The 23,942-nt window shown below is 41.2% G+C and overlaps 2 protein-coding genes across 2 annotated transcripts in view; one reads left to right on the top strand and one right to left on the bottom strand.

Annotated features, from left to right (window-relative positions):
- The window catches only part of ddah1 (dimethylarginine dimethylaminohydrolase 1), a gene marked incomplete in the record, with an annotated part of 70,828 nt that extends 53,602 nt beyond the window's left edge, over window positions 1–17,226 (bottom strand). Inside the window, 1 exon segment of the mRNA XM_035652984.1 lies at window positions 10,756–17,226. Coding sequence (XP_035508877.1) covers window positions 10,756–10,830 — 75 coding nt within the window.
- A 1,502-nt stretch (window positions 17,227–18,728) lies between these two features.
- Window positions 18,729–21,542, top strand: ccn1 (cellular communication network factor 1). Its single transcript, XM_035653820.1, has 5 exons — window positions 18,729–18,981; window positions 19,201–19,426; window positions 19,750–20,094; window positions 20,204–20,406; window positions 20,525–21,542. Exons 1-5 carry the CDS (start codon window positions 18,934–18,936, stop codon window positions 20,825–20,827), a joined length of 1,125 nt encoding a protein of 374 aa, XP_035509713.1. The 5' UTR covers window positions 18,729–18,933; the 3' UTR covers window positions 20,828–21,542.
- The last annotated feature ends 2,400 nt before the right edge of the window (window positions 21,543–23,942 follow it).

The raw sequence follows: 23,942 nt of genomic DNA, 5'->3' as shown, positions 1-23,942 counted from the left end.
CAAAACCAAAACTGTTTTAACCATGTTCTTTCAACACTGCACTGAGCCCTGCCTACATTATATGTCTACATCGTGTGCAGAATTAGATTATTTCAACTAGCATGAGCTCATTGGAAAGTAGACAATTTAAGTAAGAAGTCTGATGGTGGGTTCCTTTGATGTTCTGTTAATTTAGACTGCCAACTGGAGAAAAAACGCAATCACGTCAACCTCCTGGTGATAATTACAAGTAGGATATGCAGAGTGTTTTGACAGGCTCACACCTGTAATTACACACTGTGGAGGCAGGACACATTTCAACATTTCCATATTCAACTTTTCAGTTTCATTCCTAGGCTACTTTAATAGATACACTAGTTCAATAACACAAACTGTCATTTTCATGAAACAGAAAATACTGCGTTTCACTATCCCGTTTAAGGCATACAGATTCAGACTCAGTTACTGCTGGAACTGATTATTATTTTCCATTATCAATCAATCGTTTGTCTTTAAAATGTCAGGAAATGGTTCTGACATCTCAAAATCGTCATCTGGACCACATGGGGTTTGCAATAAACAAATGCTGATTATCAAGTGATGTCTGTGGGGTGCAGTACTAATACATAATGCACATTACAGTTGTATATCATCAACAGATGACTGTATGTTAATGCAGAATAAGGGGAGCAGGTGCACTGCTTCCTCCGACACAGGTATATCTCATTTTAGCACCAGAGGTGGTAGCCAGATCCCATCAACAGCCCTTGAGATAAAATGAAGGCTGCTTAGACGGTTGTTTTTTAGTGGCAGCAGAGAAAACTGGGCATTTAACCATAACTGTCAATTGGACTGACAAGATTGACTGATGGTTACAGCCAGCGAGATGTAACAGATTCTTTTTGGCTCTGCGTCTCCAGCAATCAATGAAGTTGATGTTGACAGTTTTTATCTCTCAGGGAGTGTGTTGTTTTTTAAGAGTGAGAACATAAAGGAGGGGGTGAGAGTGAGAAGTCACAGAGTGACGGAGAGAGAAGACAGACATAAGGTAGGGAAAGAGATTATGAGAGCTCACAGAGATTTATCTCAATTAGTCTTGACTCATTCCCGCTATGTTTACAGAGTGTAGCAAAATGTGGCAGAAGCAATCATGGTATTACCAGTGAAGTATTTGTTTGGTTAAGTGAGGGCCACTACTAAGTACACAAATGCAATCCTACTGCATCCATTGTTTCCTCAGTATTACAGGTCTTTGTTCTGTCATTAATGTTTAAACCAAATATATGTGGCCAAACATACACAACACATTAAACCAATTACGAATAACCAAACCAGCTTAGCATATGAGATCACTCTTTTAATATGTGCTTCTGAAATCCAAAGACATCAGTATTTCTTTAGCTATGAATGGTGTGTCTTGGAGTACCCAGGGGGGTTGTGGGATTATACATTTACTACCATCAACACTCTTCGAAGGTTAATGAGGCCGCCCTTCAGACCTGTTGAAATAGCAAATTCCGAGATGTGAATCGACTGAATCATTTCCAATCACAGGTTAAACATTAGCAAACAACCTGCTTCACTATACAGGCTAGAATACAACATATTTAAATTCTTAAGTCATGTTTAATGTTTTCATTATGACGTTGAATTTATTTTTAAATAGTAAAATGTAATTTGTCTCTGGGAGCCACATCTCCCCAAACTTTATTGTGTTATCTCTCCGGTAACTACTGGATTTGGTTTAGACAGCAGACAAAAGTTAAACAGAAGGGAGAAAAAGAGGAACAACATTTTATTTAAAATTAACTTCTAACCTCAAACCTTCAAGTGAAAAAAGAGGTTTTGTCTCGGCTTATGCAGTGCCCTCTCCGACCTTAGCGCGACTTTTCTCAACACCACTGTGCCTGGCCCCACTTCCGTCTTCCACTGCTCTGTCTCACATACCAAACCAGACATTCACACACCCACGGTGACGGCTCAGTGTGACCCGGTCATCCCGCGAGGCTGAGAGGAGTTCCTGTTCACGAGTGTGCCGCAGCTGTCTCACAGGCTGCTGACTTGGTGGGGCTGCGGTGGGTGAACCCGTGGCCAAGGGGCAGGGCCCAGGGTGACAGCAGGGTGGGGAGAGAGCTGTCTTGTCTATTCATGTTCTTTACACAAGACTTCCTGGTACACATGAGAGGCGAAGTTTTGGCACGTGTGAACACATTGTGATGATGCTAAAACGAGAAAAAAACTGAGCTGGAACGGGTCATGAATCCATAAAGGTTGTTTGTAAAGTCCTTCCTAAGTTGGCTTGTTTCAAACTAGCACTTTACTAGGTCACGCCATTAAAACATATGATAGGTGTTGGCTAGTAAAGACTTGTAGATAAGTAACTCAGAAACATCTGTAGCATCGTCCAGTCAAAATACATCTACTTCACAATAAATCACAACTGTAACAAAGCTTCCAAAATAAGAGTTTTAGGGGAGGAAACAATAAAATATTAGCTAAACACAACAAATGGATATATTTGCATACATGGAGAAATATGTGTTTCCAAGTTAGAGTGGGAAATGTGTTATTACGCTAACCTTGCTAACATTATTTAGTCTAAGGCTTTGGTGTAAACATTTGAGATATACAGTGTTACTTTTGTATTTAGTTTACATCACTATTAAACAGCTTTTAATCAAGAGTCAGACATGTCGTCCATATAATCTCTTTTCTTCTCAATGAGTCATACGATAATGTTAGTTTTTAGCTAAGTTGACTACAGTTACACCTGGCAGTTACTGGGTGTAAATATCTCTAAAGAATCTCTATGTAAGAACTAAACATGCATCTTTTAATGTTACTCTTTCAACCCTGTTATTTAGTCGGGTGTAAGAATGTTAAAGTTAGAATAAAACAGTTGATATTCCTACTCAAAGTATGAGAAGCTAAGATGTCTGACATACTGCTAAACAGTTTATAGTGGAATGCAAAGACCTCATTCACTGTTGGTTCTCAATGTGTTTTCAATGTGAGTACATTTTCATGCCAACAAAAGACATCTCTGCAGCATAGGAATGTACTGTCACTATTATCATATTACTGGAAACAAGAGTTATTTTCCTGTATTGACCTATATTGCTCAGTCAGAGAGATTCTTACTTTTTCACTGGCGTCTACATTGTGGAGTGGTTGATTATTGGGAATAATGAGCACTGAATTTCAGGTTATTAAATATAAACGTAATCAGCTTAACCTGAGTAAGACCTTATGATTTGTATGAAATTGAATCAGAGGCAGAGGATGGGAGAGGAAGCAGCACTGCGATGTTACGAACAAACACGCCAGACGAGGAGTCAGACAGACAAACAGTCAGACAGTGAGAGGAAGGGCGGGTTAAATGTGGTAGGAATGTGACAGACAGTTGGGGAAGGCACGTTGACCCTGGCCCACATGCTACTGGCGGGTCCCAGGTGTCTCACCCTCCTCTCACGTTCACACGCGGATGTCAAGCCTCCCTGAAGGAAACCAGGTCGGTTCCGTTGGGGAAGTCATAAGAGCTGGGAGGACGGCGAGGAATCTGGATCTGCACGCCGTCTAGTCAAAACAAGGCTTCTGTGCTGTCTGGTGTTAGTTTGGGGGTAGCTACACGAGGCATGACCAGAAAGGGGCCCGCATGCACGTATAAACTGCAAGGTCTGAACCTAAATATTACGTCTATAAAAACATGACCTAAATACTGTGTCTGTGGAGCAGAATTTTCCATCCTGTCTCCAGACTTGAATTGACACCTAGGCCTTTTACACAGATTTTAGGACTTTTTAATGACCATTATTTTCCAGGCATAGTAAGCTTAACTTACAGTAACTGCTTACAGCAGTATACCATTATAAGATACACTAAGTATCAACTGGCTCTTCCAAAACAGATAATAGCTACACTTTAAGTCATCACAGTGTCTGAGCAGTCCCAGGAAACGGTACTTTCATGGCGCATTTAAACTGAGGTTCACTCAGTTGATAAAGCTAAAAATCACACATCACAACCCTGATCACTCTGAACTCAGGCCTTTTTGGTTCAGTACAAACAGTGGTAATAATGTAAAAAGTGAGAGTGCAGTATCAGAGAGGGATTTTCTTTTTAGGCAATTAAGTTTGTCTTCACTGTCAGACTGAGAGACTGCCAGTACAAGGATATGAACACAGAGGAAAAAGTCATCCAACTGCAGCTACTGGAAGATAGCTGAAATTAAATGAAGCAGTTTATCAGAGTTCCACAAAATCATGGCAGCTGGATTGAGAGTCCATTTTTGACCAACAATACTGCAAAAAGTAAAAGGCACTGCGCTTTACAGAAAACACTCACAGAAAACTCTTTCAGCTTGGCTTATTAACCTCTTGTAAATCTCATCCGAGTTATTCATATGGACGGATATTTGAGGAAGCTTCCTGAAGTTTTAAGGTTTAATAAAACAAAGACAATCAAATGTTGCATTTGTGAAGTTGCTTCATCTTGTTGTTGCTGAGTATACTGTGGAAATACTATCGATCCACTGGGTAATGACTGCAGCGACTGTAAAAAAATATCTATTGAAGAGTTGAAGTTAGACGGAGTTGGCACTGTCTTGATAGATGGGTGCAAAGTCACCAACTTGATTGAAGTAGTAGTAGAAGTAGTATTGACTGTAGGCAATTTGATGGGAATGCAATCACCCTTGTTAACCTGCCATCACCCTCTCTCTCCATCCCCTAGTAGCAGAGACAGTGCAGGGGCAGAGGGGTTGTTCAGTTGAATATGTTAGACTAATCTGTTTGAGTCATTGATCCTTTATCTGACTGATGTTTGTCAGAATCTATGGCCCCCGACCATGGCTCTGAACCATCAGTAGCCTAACTGCACTGGGTATTGATAAATTCATAGCACTCTCCATGGTGCTGAAGCAAGAGACGGATTTGTAATTGCGCGGTTTTCTCTCAGTCCCGCCTTTCTGTCAGTTTTGTCTCAGATCTATAATATTATCTAAACTATATAGTATAAATACTAAAATCTATACCATATTGTAGCCTATATACACCATAGTGTAGTGTCCCCTTTATGATCAGAGTGACAAGTAGAAACATTTAGTTGCGGATATATATATAGTATATATAAGTGTAATTAAACTCTTACCAAAGTCGATCGGGTGAAGAGCAAAAAGAAATTCCTTTGAGAAAGTCTTTGGTGCTGTTCTTTGCTCTTCTTTCAACTGAAAAAAATTTGATATATCTCATATAACTGATGCTTTTGTACGTATATTTGTTTGTATGCTTTGCCTTTTTCACTTTGATGCCTGGACTGCTAGATACAAGAGAAAACGGGCTAGGTGAACTGCCCATTTAACTGCCTGGTTTGAATGTGGAGGAGCAGCAGATTGACTGTGATTGCTTGGCTATTCACTCTGTCACAGTGAGCGAACCCAGATATCCTGTGGAGAAAACTCATTTTGGCCTCTTGGGTCCAACACGCCTCTGTTCCAGTCACTGCCACAAGCTTGTAACCACAGTGAGAATGAAGGTAAGCTTTGAATGTTGTTTTATGGCTCAGGCCACTCTCAGAAAACGGTAAAGAGGAACTGCAGCCTACTTTTGATAGATTCACCTTCAGAAATACTAATATTTTAACATAGTACTAAAACCATATACACAATACATAATATTGAGGAGATGGTTGTGCTACCTTTTTATATATATTTTTTTTTTTTACAAATCTGGATAGATCAATTCCTGTAGAGCTGTCTGTCTTGCTTTTAACTTCCCCTTGTGGTCTGGACAGGGACCAGACAGGGACAGAGTCAGAGACAAGGATCTGGACATGATTCCTCACTGGATTCCCACAAATGAACCACCTAACTACCAATCACGTAACAAGGGTCCAAATTACAGGTACTGTTACTTAGTGCCCTGATCTGTGTGCTACCTTAACTGACTCCAGCAACTGGCCCTTTAGTTCAGGTTGAACTTTTACCCTCTCACATATAAAAGGTGTAGAGACACCTGAACTCCTTTACCTGAGTTGGTGCTGAAAAACTATCAATAAAGTATGTAAGCAAGAGAAAACATGCAGGTTTTGATTGGCACAAGGAGCGCCAACAGTTCAAAACTTGCATCAGAGCACCTACAGAAAGCAGTGACGACACTCTGCAAAAACTCTTAAACAAGTGCAACAATAACATTTACAGCAAACTCATCCACATTTGCAGTACGCTCACTTCCTTCCTACCAAATAAATACTTGAGGACATTTTTAATAAGAACATTAACAGGCTGCTTCATTCACTCTTTAAATTTTCAGATAAGTTATTCAGACAGTGAAGGTCACAGGAAGGAATGTTTGGCATGATCTTCTACTCTGCAACCAACGATTAAGGTCAGGAGGGTTGACAGAAAAACTAGTATTTTCAAGTCTGTCATTGTGCACATGCAGAACACATCCTGGTGAAACTTGCTTTTGTGGCTTGGCTGTCGGGGGAGAGTGTTTGATGCACGAGGACTCAATGCCTACCACAAACCATTCAGCACCTCAACATCTCTGATGGTACACAGTAAAGGCACCCATTAAAAGACTGAATGGTTTAAGTGGCAAGAACCCCGGGCAAGAGACTCAGTAAACAGCCAACATCACCTGTATGCCATAAAATGACATAAAAAGCCGACTTAAAAAAAAATCGCTAATATTGATCAGTCTGAAAACTCTAAACACAAACAAACATCAAATGTTTGAAACTGACTGTGGGTCAGTACCTCTGCCCAACCACGCTGCACAAGGTGGCTGTGTTCAATAAGAATATTAACAAATACTAGCATATGCTGTCAAATAAAAAACATAGAACTATACTTATGACCCATGGGGCAATTAAATCAATTCAAAGCTCATAACATTACTTAGGAAATGTGGTCATGTCAGCCTTGAGAGAAAATTGGTTTTTATCTCAATTCTGAAAACATGACATTGAAATAATTGGTGGTATTGGTATTTTATCTCAACACAAAGGCATAAAATAACTGCAGGTTCACTCATTTTTTATTATAATTCCTAAATTGGTTCACAATAAGTAAGAAAGTAAAGGTCATCTACATTCAGCTTAGTGAACAGATTCAGCTTATCAGGCTAATGTTTAGTATTATGGAGTAATTAACTTTGGCTCCTTGTTGGAGTGATTTTAGACAATGCTGCAGTCTGCAGTGAACATTAATGCAGTCCCATTTCCCTTAATAATAAAGCTTTTAAGCCACAGCCTAATGGATACGATTCCTGCAACCTTCAAGAAATGTTTATAAAGATATTCCATTCAGCATTGACTTATGGAGTTAATAATGAACTCTACCATGCACACAATCAATTACAAAGACTGATGGCGTCATGCTTCAAAGGCGGAGAGGAGAATATCAAATTGTGTGCACCAACTAGTTGCAGTGATTCTAAAGAACAATTAGAGGAACAGAAGAAAAGGGAACTCGAAGCACACCTGATGGATGAGGCCAACGGACCAAAAACTAAATCCCACAGCATTTAAAGCAGACTAAAGTGATAAACAGTAACAAGTGATTCCTCCCAACTTAGATAAGAACACCTCTGAATTCCCACATCAATTCTCCTGCTGCATTGCACACCCGCACTCCACAGAATCTGATCCAAAGATTTTAAGCACTACTTTAGAACTTTTGTTTTCCCCCGACAGTCCAAAGAACCTGGACAAAGTCCAACTGGCAGCACATATAACCATCTTGGCTAATGATAAAGTAACCTGAATTTATGTTTATCTTCTTATCAAGATTAGAGATTCACCCGCATGCCCCTAGAGCACAATAATGTCTGCCTGACTCCAAACCAGCTTACAAAAATGACAAACATCGACAAGCCTTTGCTTTTACTGGAACTGAAATTGACTGAATCTTGCCTCATACATCTTGGCAGTATATTGACAGCAACAAATGGAAGACTGGAAATATGTGAATTGAGACAGAGAAGAAAGACATGGCGCTGGCAAACCATACAGTAGATAGAAAAGCCATTCGCTAATAGTCCCTCATTAATCTTTTAGGTTAGACACCCAGAATGTTTGCAGATTCTTGAGAGTAAAGTTTGATTCTCTTGACTCAGTCTAATGCTGAACTAGCGTGGTGGCGGTGGAGCCTAATCTGCATGCAAAGCTGTTGAAACGTCAAAGATAATTATGCAATGAAAATCAACCCTCACCATTCAGTGAACCAGTAATTATTTCAATGCAGCGTGTCTGAACACTAGCAGGCAGAGCTTTCAAACATGACGGTATAATTGTAACTGACCAAGCAAACACGGGCAGGAAAAGCACTCATCATACAGGAAGTGATTGATCACATAATTGTAGTTAACTTCTACCTCCACAAGCAATAGCATTTATTCTCAAGAGGGCTGATGAAAAGACAAAAAACTGCTGTTTCCCATTTTACAGAATGTCTCCGGTCACAAGAGATACCTAATAATTACAGTACCATCTGTTCGTAGGTGAATAATGAGGCAGCGCTCACACATTATAATTGTACGCACTATTTTTAAACTTACAATAACATTAGCAAATTAAAAGCATTGTAATTATCTTGTGATGTGTGACACCAGGGAGGTTCAGGCAAGCAGTTTGACTAGTGAAAGACATGCTCCCGGATTACTGATAGCTGCATCTTATCTGTTGCCATGGCAGTTGTTGTTAACAGCAGGGTAGATAACAGTCTGGAAAAAACTTTTCAGAAAGTTTATACTCCGAGACATGTCATAAAAGCTGTAACACATAAATATTGTACCTCATGCATCACCAGGGACAACGTCTCAGGTTTTACAGCACTAATAACTACAACTAAATAATGCGCTTATGATTCATTACACTGAATTCAATATGTGTTATGAGCAACACAGCGAGAGTGGTTACAGCCATTAGTCTTCAGTTACATACAAAACAAATGAAACAACATGGATTGCAGTATTGATGACCATTATTAACAGCGAAATTACCGTCAATTCATTCACCCCCACGCTGCCAAATATCCCCAGCCGTGGAACAAAAGCCTTTATGCAGTTTTATGTGAAAATATAATTTGGTTGATTTTTCACATTGCATATTGCAGGCCCGCACTTTAACTCACACAATGATGTCACTTATGATTCTGAGATCACTAATGGCCATGCATTCATTGGAATCCATCTGTGCTTTTACAGGCCTGCTTTTGCAAACATATTATTTATGCTCTTGCACGTCAGACACGTCATTCATCACAGCTGACATCTCCCATGAGCAGAATACGGGCGAGAAACCAAACCACTGCTATCTCTCTATGAAATATGAACAATTTCACAATTTAAATGTGAGAAAGGGTTTTGACAGAGTGCTGATGATGTGCATGCAAAAGCAACTTGCACCACGTTCGGCGATAGATGAAATGTGTGTGGCTGAAGGTAGCGGCTCCGAGCTTTTCAATCAATATCTCCAACGCCAGTGAGGCTGGGAACCATTAGCACCAGTGAGCCAAGTGAAGTGACACTGATGTGAAATGACAGGGCCTTTCACAGAAGCCGTCCTACTGTTTCCCTCATTGTCATTCACACACTGCACATGCACGCGCACACAGCTACCCTACATTGCAGCTACCCTCACCAGGCAACCGAGCACACTCATACTGTTGTTTTGTTTCCAGAAAATGTCTACATTCATTCATTTCAGCACTTATAAAGCCTCTCAGTTCCTCGAATACATGTCTATATTATTTTTGTCTTGTCATCTTGTCATGATCCTAATCAGCCAATTACTGTGGGAGTTATGAAGTAATGTCTTCTAGGAAAGCTTTAAACATATCCCATGAATTTTACTGGCAACCCGCATGCATTATGAAAGATATTCCATAGAAAGAAAAGTGGACTGTTTGACTACGGCAAATAGGTAAAACTATAGTGCAACACAAGCACATATTTTAAAACAACAACAAGAAAAGGCACTGTGGTCTTCCAAATGGGCGTTGCCTCATGCCCTAATCACCATATCCCTTTGTATCAGTGGTGCACAATATGGTTAACATGTGATCTGATATGGCACAGATGGTGATGTGTACAGCTTACAGAGACAGGCCTCCTGCAGGAGAAGTCCTCTAAAAACTTAAGTTTGACACATTTTTTTCTGCAGAAGATTAAATTCTGCATTTCACAGCTGGAGTGAACGTTAATTGAGTTCATTATAAAGTGAGCAAAGACTAAGAGGGGAAAATCGTGCTTTTACTCAAATCTGTGCTTATGTTTAAACCCCCCCACTGCTAATAATCACCTACAGACTGTCACATGGATCAAACACCTTCATAATAATCACTACAGCTGAATATTAATTGCATGCTAAGTGAGCACAACAGGCAAAAGAAGGGGGCGTTGGGTGCGGGATGGGTCGGGGGGGGGAGCCACGCCTTCCTCTCCACTTTCACATCAACACTTTTTGTTTTTATTTTTGATTTTTATTTCGGCGTATCGCAACTTGGGCCGGACACTTGGCCTACCTCTCTCCTCCTGCTTCTCTGCCCCCGGGTCGGTTGCATTGAACAAAAAAAAAAAAAAAAAAACCGCCTGTCACCGCAACACGGCCGCGTCCTCAACACGAACACGCAGTCCGGGAGCGACTCTCGCCCGGGGGAGCTCGACCACCCTCCAGCCGAGCCTCGTCCCAGGACCTCGACGGTTACGCCTCATGCCCCTCTGCCGCTGGGCCAGGTCCACTCCGGCACTGGCCTGCCCCTCCGGAGCCGCCTACTTTGGCCAGGGACGCGGGGATTCCCCGGACGACGGCGTGGGTGTAGTGACCAAAACCTGCCATTAAACCAGCCATGTTTTGCTCTCCCTTCACTTGGCACGCTCAAATCTGAAAAAAAAAAAAAAAAAAAGGACCGAAAAACACCCCAACAGACAACTCAGCGAATGAATGAGAGAAACTGCTATCAGTTAACCCGATGCTGCCTGCCTTGCTTGTGTGTTCCCTGTTAGTTTGTTGGCTTTGTATTCTTTATTTACAGTCGCCTGCTGCATACACTGTCAGTCAGCCCTGCTCCGGTCTCCAGGCGAGCGACGGCGCTTCGGTGACGCGCACCGACCATCACGTGTAGCCTGCGAGTCTGTCAGCCGTCAGTGAGGCGTTCAGCCCCAACAAGTGACAGTCCGAAACGCACTGAACCGCACTGAACCGCACTGAACCTATGGCTCCATCGATTTCACACTACATCAACAGAGTAGAGCCTGCGAGTCAAACTCTTACAGGCTCTTTAAATAACGAGAGAAATCAACAGGGTGTGCAGTTATGTCTCCATAGCACACTGCATATTTCTCTACTTACACTTTATAATAAGGGGTTCAAATCATATACTTAAGTAAGGCTTAACTGAAGCACAACTACTGCATGACTCAGTGATTTAATGCAGAATGTATCATGGACTCCATTAATAAATGCTCAATCCACTTTGGCTTTATAAGTTCACTCTTAATATCAGTTATCAGTTCAATCAAATAGCTTCATGTTTCCATGAGAATAAACCCAATGCTATTTTTGACACACTGTGGGTGGAACATAAGTATGATTTAACATCCCTTAACTGATAATCTATTTAGTGTGAACTTATCACAAAATGTCTCAGTGACTGGATCGTTTATTAATGGCGAGCAACAGGAATCCATGCTATAGCCTGCATTTAATCACTGTGAATCGATTTATCAGTAAGTTGAACAACAAGAAATGAATCATTAAACAATTATTTTGATAATCAATTAATAAATTCAGTCATTTTTCAAGCAAAAATAAAAAACACTACCTTGTAACGTCTCCATTTCTTTGGCTTATGTGATAATAAACTGAATATCTTTGGGTTTTAGACAGAGCAACTAATCTGAAGACCTCACATTGGGTTTTAAACACTTTTTTAGATCAAACAATTGGTTGATTTATTAAAAGGTATTCTTCAGTTGCAGCCCTAGAATCAATAGTGACTGTAAGCTTAAGTGTTGTCTGTATTTGGACCACTGTAATATTCCTCCAAAAGATTAGCTACATATATTGAGACACTTTCTAGAATTAGGTTACTATGAGTTGCTGAAATCCAAAGTGCAAAAAGCAGTAATGTGCATATGTACAGGGATATATAAAAAACATAAAATTATAGATTTATATATAGGAAAATCTTCTGGTCATGTGAAAAGATTATATATGACATCTGAAGTATATATAGGTTATATATATTTGGGTTCCATCTTGGTTTGACAACAAAAGGAGCAACACTAATCAATGTCGGCTCCAACTATTTGCCTGCAAAAAGGCAATAACCTAAAACCGTTGGAAACCTTCTACACTTAAACAATGAATGGACATAGTAAATGATATACTTGTAATGGGACAACTAAGGTTTCCCAGTGGAAAAAGAGGGAAACTGTTCCTAAAAAATGGGAGAAATGAAAGATCTTTACCGCAAACGACAAGGATGTTATCATATCTGGATCTTCATAAAGCTATAAACATAAAGACAGCAGAGTAAGAAATGTACGCCCCACTTGATTCCCATGCTTTTGTTAAAATACGTTTCAATAATTATAAACATAAGACTATAAGAGCACATTTCTATTCTTGAACCGGAGAATTTGGAGACATATGTTCACTTTTGGCAGACTTTATGAAATAATGTACACAAACTTCAAGGGCAAGGAATATATATCAAGGAGGATCTCTGCTTGTCCTGCAGTGTGAGAAGAGTGTGAAAGGAAGAGAAGTGCTGGTAAGTGTGTGTGCATGGGAGGAGGAAGGGAGGGCGTTATATTCCCTATGGTGCCATCTAAGGAAGGTTCTGGGCCCGGTGAAGCTGTCTGAATGGATGGAATGTTTCTTCAGACGTCCCAGAAGCACATTCTTCCACCGCGGGACCTCAGTTTGTCTTTTCTTGTTCCAAATTCACTCAATTATCCCCAACTGCTCTAAACATTCCAGGACATTCCAAGAGCCCCACATTCCTTTTTCCACTCCAGCCAGGATCGCCAACCACCACCACCCTCCTCCCGACACTAACACCTGCCCCCACCCAGACCTCTCCTTTTTTTCCATCATTCCTCATCATGGATGGACGTGGCCCAAGAAAAGACCCTCTCTTTTCTCCTTTCTCTCCATGCTGAGGAATTTGGGTTACTTTAGATGAAGGAAAGCCCTCATACTGTAGACACACCTGGCTGGTACATTGTGCGGCTATAAAAGAAATGAGTGAAAGCAGACACGATCCCCCAGCTGCGGATAAAGCGGCACCAAAAGCCGCACCTCTTATTTGTCTGGTATGATTGGACTCATGATGAGTTCCTGGTCGTCTAAAGTGACACAGTCATGCATGATTACACAGGTGCACAGAGCATATTTAACTCGAAGCGGTTTGGCACATTTATGAATCTCATTACCACGGAAAATAAAGTGATGAAATGATGAGATGAAATGATAAAATTGATGCTTATAGATGGAACAGGTTGTATTTTGAGGCATTTCGATAGCAGCTACAAATGGGATGGATTTTTTTTTCAGCTAAAAGATGACTACATTCAACAGTAATGGAAAAGACTAACATTTATCATCATGTACTATCATTTGGGCTATTTATGTGCACCTACGCCCACAACTGAGTGAAAGCAACATTTTAAATGGACCTTGGAGCTGTCAAAAAGCATTCTGAGAAATGCTTTGCAGTTAACAGGAAAATAGATACTATAGATACTAGTAGGTAGGTGAAACATACACTGCCATGCTGCCATAAAACACTAAAATACACCGAATGTGTACAAATCCGCATCTGAAAGTGGTTTAAAACAAATGCACCATTTACTCCTGTTGCTAATGCCAAGCTGCTTTGTGACAGTTTGTGCTTTTTCATTTTCATTTTCTTTGTTGGTTTTTGGTCTTTTCAGGATTTGTTGACAATAAGAAATTATAAAATATCTCCATCACTATCCTCTAAGTGCCGTATTTGTACAGGGAGTATCTGAAACTAGACAACGCATGTTGAGCGAAACGGCCTACCAAAAAAAAGCTAATTACAACACTTTATCATTCAATAACTCCTGGAATGCACTGCGCTTCACAGATTGATGATATTGTGAGAGTATCAGAGAGAGAATTTTCCCTAGAACATGTCTTTGCTATAATTAATTTACACAGAAACAACAGACAGGTTTCCACACAATTATGGCTGGTAATTACATTTTTTGACATCCTCCCCTGATTTTTATGGTAAGAGATTGGTATGTGAATGTTAACCATTTTTCACTAAGATTACTGTGTTGTCTTACTTTGCTTCCTCGCATCACATTTTAACATCTAGAACAGGTTGTGTTTGACATTAAAATGTGATATTGTGACATATCTTTACAGCCTCTAACTTATCACCAGTCAGCAAACTATATTGCTTGTCTTGCTCTCTACCCCTCCAGCCGCTCAGGTTCACACCACAACAGCTGATTGGAGTTTATCTCAAAAACATATCACATTTGATACTAAGAAGAGACTAGCGACTTACTCAAAGTTCAACAGGTTTTGTGTGCTATACAGTTAGCTTCACCACTTTACTTTCTTGCCATTTTCCTCCACTATTGAAGCTCTTTACACATTCAGTGCAAGATGTGCATACTGCATGTTAACACAAGTGAAGGATACATGATAACTAGCTGACACAAGCACGTGTGTCCTTTAAAGTGGTCAAGAATGCAAAATGAGGAAAATTATTTCTTGTTTTTACCAACACACAAATACATTTGATTGCACAGGATCTACTAGTTCTAACTAGCAACTTCTTAACTGGCAGTGGTGTGTTAAGAAGAATATCTTATTTACTGCACCTTTCTGAAACGTGACAATGCAGCAGATATTAGCGTTGCCTTATACATTTTCCTGCACAGGGATGCAAAACACATCTAGTGTAATCTTGCCATATCACAGCACAGAGCTCGCTGCAATCATATTGAAGTGTATATTGAAAAATATCCTGAACATCACCAAAGACACTTATATGAGATATACTACAGCCATGTGGTTGTATACACAAGATCACAGACATAGGTGGACTGCTGGCAGAATATGTCATAATTATTTGAAATTGTTTCAAGTAAGAAGCAAATCCTGGTCCAATATTCAACTTCCAAAAGTGTGATGTAGAGACTTGAAGCCACCAGTCACATATACTGAGAGAGGACTCCACAGTGTTAAAAAAACAAAACTTAATAAAAAATGCATATTCAGATTCTGACATTTTTAACTGGGGGAAGAAATCCAACTACAAAGGATATGAAGAAACAACAAGGTTATGAAATAACCATCCTCCCTCAAGGCCTTTTCATTTAATTATGTAAAGATAACAAAGATAAAATCATCAATCAAATCAAACCATACATAAGTCAAGCCTGGACCGCACCTTTTTCATATTTAAACAAATCTGTTAAATCTACAAAAGTTACATAAACAATTCCAATGAAATTGTATTTCTACAGAACCTGACTTAGTATTTTAAACTGTTGGCCTTCTCTCTGCCCCCTTTCACACGAAAACGACCCATAACTCAGCAGACTTCCTGCTGCTCCATGTGCTGACAGAGAAAGGAAGTGTTGCTAGTACACACTGCATACCAGTTATGACATTTATCTTGAATATACTACAATGGAATCTGTTGTTTAAACATGACGGAGCTGTGCTTTTTCTGTTCCATCAGTCACTTAGACATAAATGGGGAGGCTAAGGGCTACTCGCCACTGACTTCCTGAGAACCAAATCAGAGGGCTGCTGTCTCTTCCACTCTGAATTTTTCCTGGTGGGATTGGACAATGGGTTTCCATTACACTGAGCCACAAAATGACAAAACACACAATCTCTCAAACTTTGGTGAACAATGAAATCGCTTAAGCACCCCAGCTGGGTGATGTGGAGCTGCTCAGATAACCGTGCAACAGAGCTGTGAGCATAATCCAGTGATAATTTCTGTAAGAGACAGAGACCCCCTCCTCATTTTTGTTGGGCAAAAGAGTGTGTGAGGTATGGGAGTGTGATGGGGGTTCTCAAGACTGCCTTAGTGGAAACTATTATGCCAGGGCAATTGCAATACGGAGACGCATGTCCAGCTATTGGAATATTTCCTGAACTGAATGGGTAATTAAGGAATGAAGATTACTGTAATGTTATTCTCCATTGACGTAGAATGACAACACTGTTTCCTATCGCCGTAACACACAGGCAGAAGCACACATGGAGCCATACACACGCACGTAGACTCACATACAGTATGCACATACACAGTTGAGAGACTTTAAGTCAACATGACAGGGGACAGTCAAACAAAACATGACATAAGACCAGAGACATTAGAGACATTATAGGGATATTCCGGCAATTTATTATTGCTTCTGAGAGACATTCAAAATCGATGGCAGACTTTTTCGTGGCCTGTATGGGTCATGTTCCAAAAATTACACTAGGATGTTTTCTTAAAGCATCGCTGCCTGGTAAACGTCGATGTACACCGTTTGTAACGCAGGCTTTCTGTCAATATATTTGTCTCCAAGCCCAAACCGAGATGATGACATTATCAGGGTTATTTTTCCAAGCTCCCTCCAGAGCCACAGAAAACATTTTACAGCTGTTTTCACAGACTGAGTTGTACTCGCTGTGATGAGTAAACTGATGCTGATGTGTAAAATCAATGCGGTGCCCCTTTAAACTCCTAAATTTTAGATTTACATAGGGAAACAGACACACACATTAGCATAATAGGGCTTACACACAAGAAAGCATTGCACATGTGCTCATACAGACACACCCCCTATCCAAATAGGCTGCACACACCTCCAGTCCAAATACTCACAAGGACACCTAGGTTATGGGTCTGCTCAGTGTAACCATATAAATATCGTCATCGTAATTACTGAGATTTGGACATTGGTCATTCTTTAAATAAATCAAAAACATACCATCCACAACCCAAGTGCCAGAATCCGCCTGGAGACACCTACTGCCCAGGCTTCTTTAAGTTTAAAAAGATTCAGTATTCAATGTCAACCTGCCCACGTCGGTAACGGAGCGACCCGCAAAAAAAATCACTATCAGGAGTTTTTTACTGTTGCTGAATAAATAGGATCCTTGAAGAATACATTCTAGCTGCTATGACTCGTATTGATATACAAAGGGTACGATGATGAGTCAGGCTTTTAACTGTTGATTCACAGCTCGTCAAAGTGAACTAAAGTCCGCAGAACAAACAGAAAAGCAAAAGAAGTAGAAACTCACCGGAGAAGTTCTCCAGCCGTCTTGCTCAGTGCTGCTGTCTCAGTATATCGTCATGTTAAAGCTACACAAGAGGTTAGAAGGGGGGAGAGAAGTGAAATGTCCGATCCTTCTAAACACAAATAAACACTCTGCCCTCATGCAAAATGTCCTCTTTGGAATCTGCCAGCCGTTCGTGGCAATAATAATGGCTTTATGTTGCGTCTTTACGCACTTCGTTTCCATCTGGTGAACGTTTTTCATCAATCGGAATCATTTGAAAACTTCGGTGGAAGGGACTTATTGAGACCCCCTGATGTAAAAAAGTAGAGACCAAGTATTTGTCTCCCCCCACCAACACCACAACATCTCTTGTGGAAAATTGGATCACTTTACCTACAACGGGACCCACTTCCCCCCAGAAACGTGATGGACAGATTGCGTGAAAAGTCAAATTGCCTCAAGGAATGTATGCGAAGGAATTTCCCTGCATGAAGAACATATTTAACAAGCCTTTAAGCTGTCAGGAATGCTTTGTGGTCTGCTGGCCAAAGGGAGAAAAATATGTTAATAATGTAAGCTACTGCCATACCAAATATGGCAATATTGTTACGTCTGAGCTCTGGTGCGCATCTGGAAACGCTTAGCTCCTCTGAATAAAGGCACTGGAAAGCCAGAAATAGACGCTGTTAAACGTATTTCTGCCCACACCTTTAGACTCACTGAGAAAAACCTACAGCTATTTTAAACGTGGCCACCGCAACATGCTATAAAAATGTATTTAACAATGTGCTTTAATCAGCAGAAACTGTACTGACGCAAAAATGACGAGTAGCACAATATTCCTACGGGTACACTGTAGAACTGATACTGAAATCACTTTAAAGTGAACTTATAACACTTTTTCTACAACCTTAGATATTACTTTAGGAATATTACTTTAGGATGTGATCTATCATTTCTGTGATATTTTAAATCACAACAGTTGCAAGCAGCTTTAAAGTTTTTTAACCTCTCCACTGCACTGAAGTTATTTATATCAAATATCAAATGATCTCTTTCACTCATAATGTATGTAAGTATGAAATGAAAAGTGGGGGGAAATAACCCCTGAATTAACTAATGACAGAAAAAAGGTAGAGTAAAGCACCTAAAGCCCACTACCTTTATAGAAAAGTCCAACTGAACTTGAGTTGATAGATGTGAGAAGCGAGCAGAGGAAGAAAATGAAAGGGGGGATAAACAAGAAGGGAAAAATGTGAGACGGAAAAGTGTGTTCAGATGGGATCCAGGGGGGAAAAATCCATCTGAGAAAGAAAAAAGAGAAAGGTTTAGACAGGGTGGAGCTTAGGTCTTGGATGGAAAATGCGCCGAGAAACATTCCTGGCATAGTTTGGGAACAGTTCAGCAGGCAGCCCAGGAACGACGTCAGCTTCCCACTATGGTATAAAAGTCCGGAGGTGGCCGGACCTCAGCAGACTGCAACCGCTTTACCGAGAGCTTCATCTACTCTAAAGGAGCCTCTAACACTAGAGACTAGACACCAGCAAACAAGAGAGACAGACGACTGAGTGAGGGAATACTTAAGGACTCCTCCGAAGACAGACTATACTTACTTTTCATAAAACTGGGAACAGGATTCCTCTTGAACACACGGAAGACAATTTATCCAAGATGCTGATCCTTACTGTTGTCGTTATCTGCCTTGGAAGCCTGAACTTGGTGAGTTATTGTTCCATTACAGTCTGACAGAGAAAAGTTTCAGCAGTTATAACTTTCTGTATTCAGCCTAAGGAGAGGGACATAGGCCATAGACATAGACAAGTGTGTTTCTTGCGACGGGATGAAATGCTGAGAGATTTGATATACGTTTTGGGACATTCTGTGTGCCATGACTTCAAAAGTTTCAGTCTTTAATAGATTCTGTTGTTGGCTGTATAGGTCTCCTCCTCCTCCTCCTGCCCCTCCATGTGTGATTGTCCGCTGGAGATGCCCAAGTGCGCACCCGGGGTGAGCGTCGTCCTGGACGGCTGCGGCTGCTGCAAAGTTTGCGCCAGGCAGCTGAACGAGGACTGCAGCCTGACCGAGCCTTGTGACCACACTAAAGGGCTGGAGTGTAACTTTGGGGCCAGCTTTGCTGCTGCTACTACTCGTGGCATCTGCCGAGGTATGTACAAAGACCATTCAGCTCCAGATGTGCATGCTTTTGAATTAGTCTGCAGTAGTTTTTTCTTAAATAAGGGGCTTTAATTCAGGAGTATGGGGATGTGTGTGATTTCAGCACTGTGGAATGCAGATAGAAGGAAACTTAGACTAAACCTCAGAGTACAGACAGCCCACTGTGGAGGGAAAAGACTCCTCAGGCAGCCTGAAGAATTTCACAGTTTAACTGATCCTTACCTGGCAGCCATGTGATGTCTTCAGCAGACTTCTCTGAGCAGAGCAGGAAAGAATAACATTCCTTTCCTCCTGTTTTTTCTCCCGCTGCAGCCAAGTCAGAGGGCAGACCATGCGAGTACAACAGCAGGATCTACCAGAACGGAGAGAGTTTCCAGCCCAACTGTAAACACCAATGCACATGCATTGATGGGGCAGTGGGATGTGTCCCGCTGTGCCCGCAGGAGCTCTCCCTGCCCAACCTGGGCTGTGCCAACCCCAGACTGGTCAAGGTAGCAGGCCAGTGCTGCGAGGAGTGGGTGTGTGATGATGGCAAGCAGACAGACATCCTGGAGAAGATCTTTGGCAAAGACATGCTGACTGATGAGTTGGAAAGAGACCTCACCAACAGGAACGAGCTCATTGCTATCGTCAAGGGAGGACTCAAGTCTCTAGCTGGTAAGAAAGTTGTCTTTCATCCTGGAAATTCTTTGTTTTTCTTCTGGATTCTTAACATATGTAGAATTCTAAGATGCTAATGTTTTTTTATTTCTTCTTTCCATGGCAGCATTCAGACCACAGCCTGAAGTCCACATGTTTGACAGTCAGAAGTGCATCGTCCAAACCACACCCTGGTCCCAGTGCTCCAAGAGCTGTGGAACAGGCATCTCCACCAGAGTCACCAACAACAACAGCGAGTGCAAGCTGGTCAAAGAGACAAGAATCTGTGAAGTGCGGCAATGCACCCAGTCACCTTACTCCAGTCTGAAGGTAAGCCTGAGCCACCATGACTGAATGTGATGGAAGCATGCATGATACTGAAAATGCTTCACTGCTGGGCCTGAGTACACAACTAATCTCCATATCCATCTTGTTTATTCTTCTGCAGAAAGGAAAGAAGTGCAGCAGAACCAAGAAGTCCAGCCAGCCAGTGAAGTTCACTTACGCCGGCTGCTCCAGCCTGAAGAAGTACAGGCCCAAGTACTGTGGAGCCTGCATGGACGGCCGCTGCTGCAGCCCCCATGACACCAGAACCATCCGCGTCAAGTTCCGCTGCGAGGACGGCGAGACCTTCAACAAGAACATCATGATGATCGAGTCCTGCAAGTGCACCTACAACTGTCCCCATGCCAACGAAGCCTCCTATCCTTTCTACCGCCTCTCCAACGACATCCACAAGTTCAGAGACTGATTGGTGAAGAACGTCCAAACCCCTCAGCAAGAGAAAGAGATCATCAGCAGTACTGGCAGCCAATGGCAGTCCAGTTGAATGCAGGGGTGTAAATAGACTACAAATCAACTACCAGCTTCTTGTTGTAACTAGATTCCCAAGGAATTGTGGGCTTACATCATGAGGACTCAATGAAGTGCACTGTTTGCTGTGACTACATCAGCATTCTTAACTAAGAACTGCTTCATATTAATGGAGCATCCAAGTAGCTTCGTTATGGAGCAAGATGTAATTAATATTTGTACATTTATGCTAGTCGCTGATATCAATTCACTGTGTATATTTTGATCCTTTACATCAGACATGACACAGACTGTAGACTTGTGTGTGTATATGTAGATATGCACATGCGTAACTTCAATTAGCATACCATCCTGTATCTTAAGAACAAGACACCGAAATGTAACCTCTGGACTTGTTTAACAAGTGTGTGGTTTCATTCCTTCCTGACGTGGGCATTATTGTTCATGTTTTGTGGCAGCTATTGAACTCCCTTCATGAAAAAGACAAAGCGAAACATGTCAAAGGATGAATGAATGTTTTTATTATTGTTATTAATATTATTTATCAAAAATGTAGCTACTTTATTTGGATATTATGTGTCATACTGGAATAAATTGTAAAATGATTTAATTTTATATGCTACAAATAAAACTGATTTATTTATGAAATATGACACTGCCTGAGTTCAGTCTGTTCCAACTACACTGCAGGACGGTACAAACAAAGTACAGTCCTCACATTTGAGGGGCTGAGTAAGGGTATTTAAACTCACTATTTCCAGAGAGAATCCTGCTGTTATATCATTCTGTAGACCCAACAGATTCTCAGACAGACACCGAGAAGGGTCAGTCTGTTCTTATATAACACAACCTTGGACGCTCTCTTTCCTGACTTTCTGTGCTTTGGAATGTCATTCTGCAGCAAGCTAGCTTGCTTTCATTTGATCTGGCTAAGCCATACACTTGACTGATTCTGAGAGGGGGGAAAAAAAGATTAAGTCCACAAGTAGCAATGAGTATGGGAGTATGCCAAGAATCTTAAGTGCTGCTCTGAATGGGCTGGGATTAGACACCATGCAAGAAGGACAATGACTATTATTGTATACAATGGGCTGTCTACAAAGAATGCATTCCCAGGGAAGATTTTTTTCACACAGCGGAATAGCACTACCAAATTGACCTAATTCATTAGCAGTTGCCTTTAAACGTGAATTAGTTGCATTGGCCTCTGTTGGCTCTTAAACTGCAGGGGTCTGCTTAACAGTTGTAAACAGCCTTGCGAAGTAAGGAGGGCTCAAGTCTCCCTTCCAGGTTTCAGTTTAACGGGCATTAAGAAATACTATTATGAGGTAGAAAGGGGTAAGGACAGGAAACAGGGGTAACATAGTTGCTTCTGTGGTCATAGAAACTTCAAATTCAGTTTTCCAGCTACAGAAACAGTGTGTTGCTACTGTCACAAACACCACTTGACTCCTCCTCTGGTGTTTTCATGTATGTTTACCTGAGCTCAGATTGGTCCTGTACCCTTTTAGTTTTATGACCCCGAGGTACATGAAACCCAGGCAATATGAAATGTATAATTAAAGAAGACATCAAGTATCAGTCTGAAAAGGATGTGTTATTTTTCTGTTTGAGTCACAGGGTCTGATGGCAGAGGTTTGCACCTGGTACAGTTTGAACTGGGGTAGGGAGAGCAGAGCTCAGGGGCAACGACAGGGAAGGGTTTCTTTTTCTATCCAGGTAGAGGGAGCGGCTCAGGAATGCAGCAGTGGCTCAGAAAGCAGACATCCTGATGGGCGGCAGATGTTGGAAAATATTTCAGAGCAACATGTTCACTTTAGCTAAGAAGATTTTCCAAATATACACAAACACTCCCAAGTACTCACTTGTGTCCACAAAAGGCATTTTATCTCCTGACAAACAACTAAAAAAAAACATGTCTATCTGAAGCTACATGGCACTCCTGCACAACTTTCCTGCATAGCTGCGGGAAATAAGTCTTAATCGTGTGTATTTAATAAGAGGTTGAGCAGGACACATTGCCTTTGATTGAGCTGCATACCGCACAGGATGTGCCCACTGAGGTTTTACAGATTGCTCACATGAAAGGCTTCTGAGGTTTACCTAATCACAAAGATGTGTGGCTGCCCCTTGCAGCCCGGATTTACAGTCCAAACACTTTCAGGGAGCCCTGTTTTTTCTCCTTCCCTTTCTGTTGCTTCCTAAAGAAGAAAATTTCCATCTCGGCCTCTCTGAGTTTGGAAAGCGGCGTGCAATCATACTGTCATTTGTCTTGTTAACACAATGCAGCTAACTTGGTTATGTAATGGCACCTGTATGAGCAGTCTTTTCTGTCATCCATACCATTCCTTTATGATGTACAGACGAGCACAATGTCGACGTTCACAGTCCCTCAGCCTAACTGAGTCTCAGAGAACCCAAAGATCGCACTTGTGAGAAATAAATAGTGGTGTCCCGGCCAACACAGCACAAACCTGTAAAAACTATCGCTCTCAGACACACAGGCAAACAAGGCTCTCACACACATGCGCCCCTGCAATTAAATCCCTCACGGACTACCTCATTCCCTGAACTCAGAATGTGTTTATATGACAAAGACATTAGCATTAAAGCTTCATCAAGCACTACGTAATGCTGTGCAACCAGAAGCTAACAGGATCGAGAGTGGCTATTACAACATGCTGGAAGCTGCTGAGCACTGATGTCAGCTATTTAACAGCCCCCTTGTCCATAACCTCAGGTTAATATTCACTGTTATAAGGAACCCAGGGGCAAGAAGCAAGGAGGGTTAGAGGCTGGCCACAAAGTACAAATGCAGAGGCAGCCACTTTTAAAAAGCCCCATCTGCTGGACGAAAGAGGTAAAAGCATTCTGTGCTTGAAATGTATTTATACTGAGTCCCCCTGATTACACCTGCACATTTTAAAGACTAATTGCAATCTAATGTGCAGCAAAGCTGGCATCTTCACTTGACACCTTACAAATGATTATATTATTACGTATTTACTTATTACATGTTACATTTCTCACTGCAAAAAAGTGATGTAAAAGAC

The sequence above is a fragment of the Morone saxatilis genome, unplaced genomic scaffold, assembly GCF_004916995.1.
Source record: "Morone saxatilis isolate NCDOM2014 unplaced genomic scaffold, NCSU_SB_2.0 Contig12, whole genome shotgun sequence".
NCBI lineage: Eukaryota > Metazoa > Chordata > Actinopteri > Moronidae > Morone > Morone saxatilis.
This window is presented reverse-complemented; position numbering and strand designations above follow the sequence as displayed.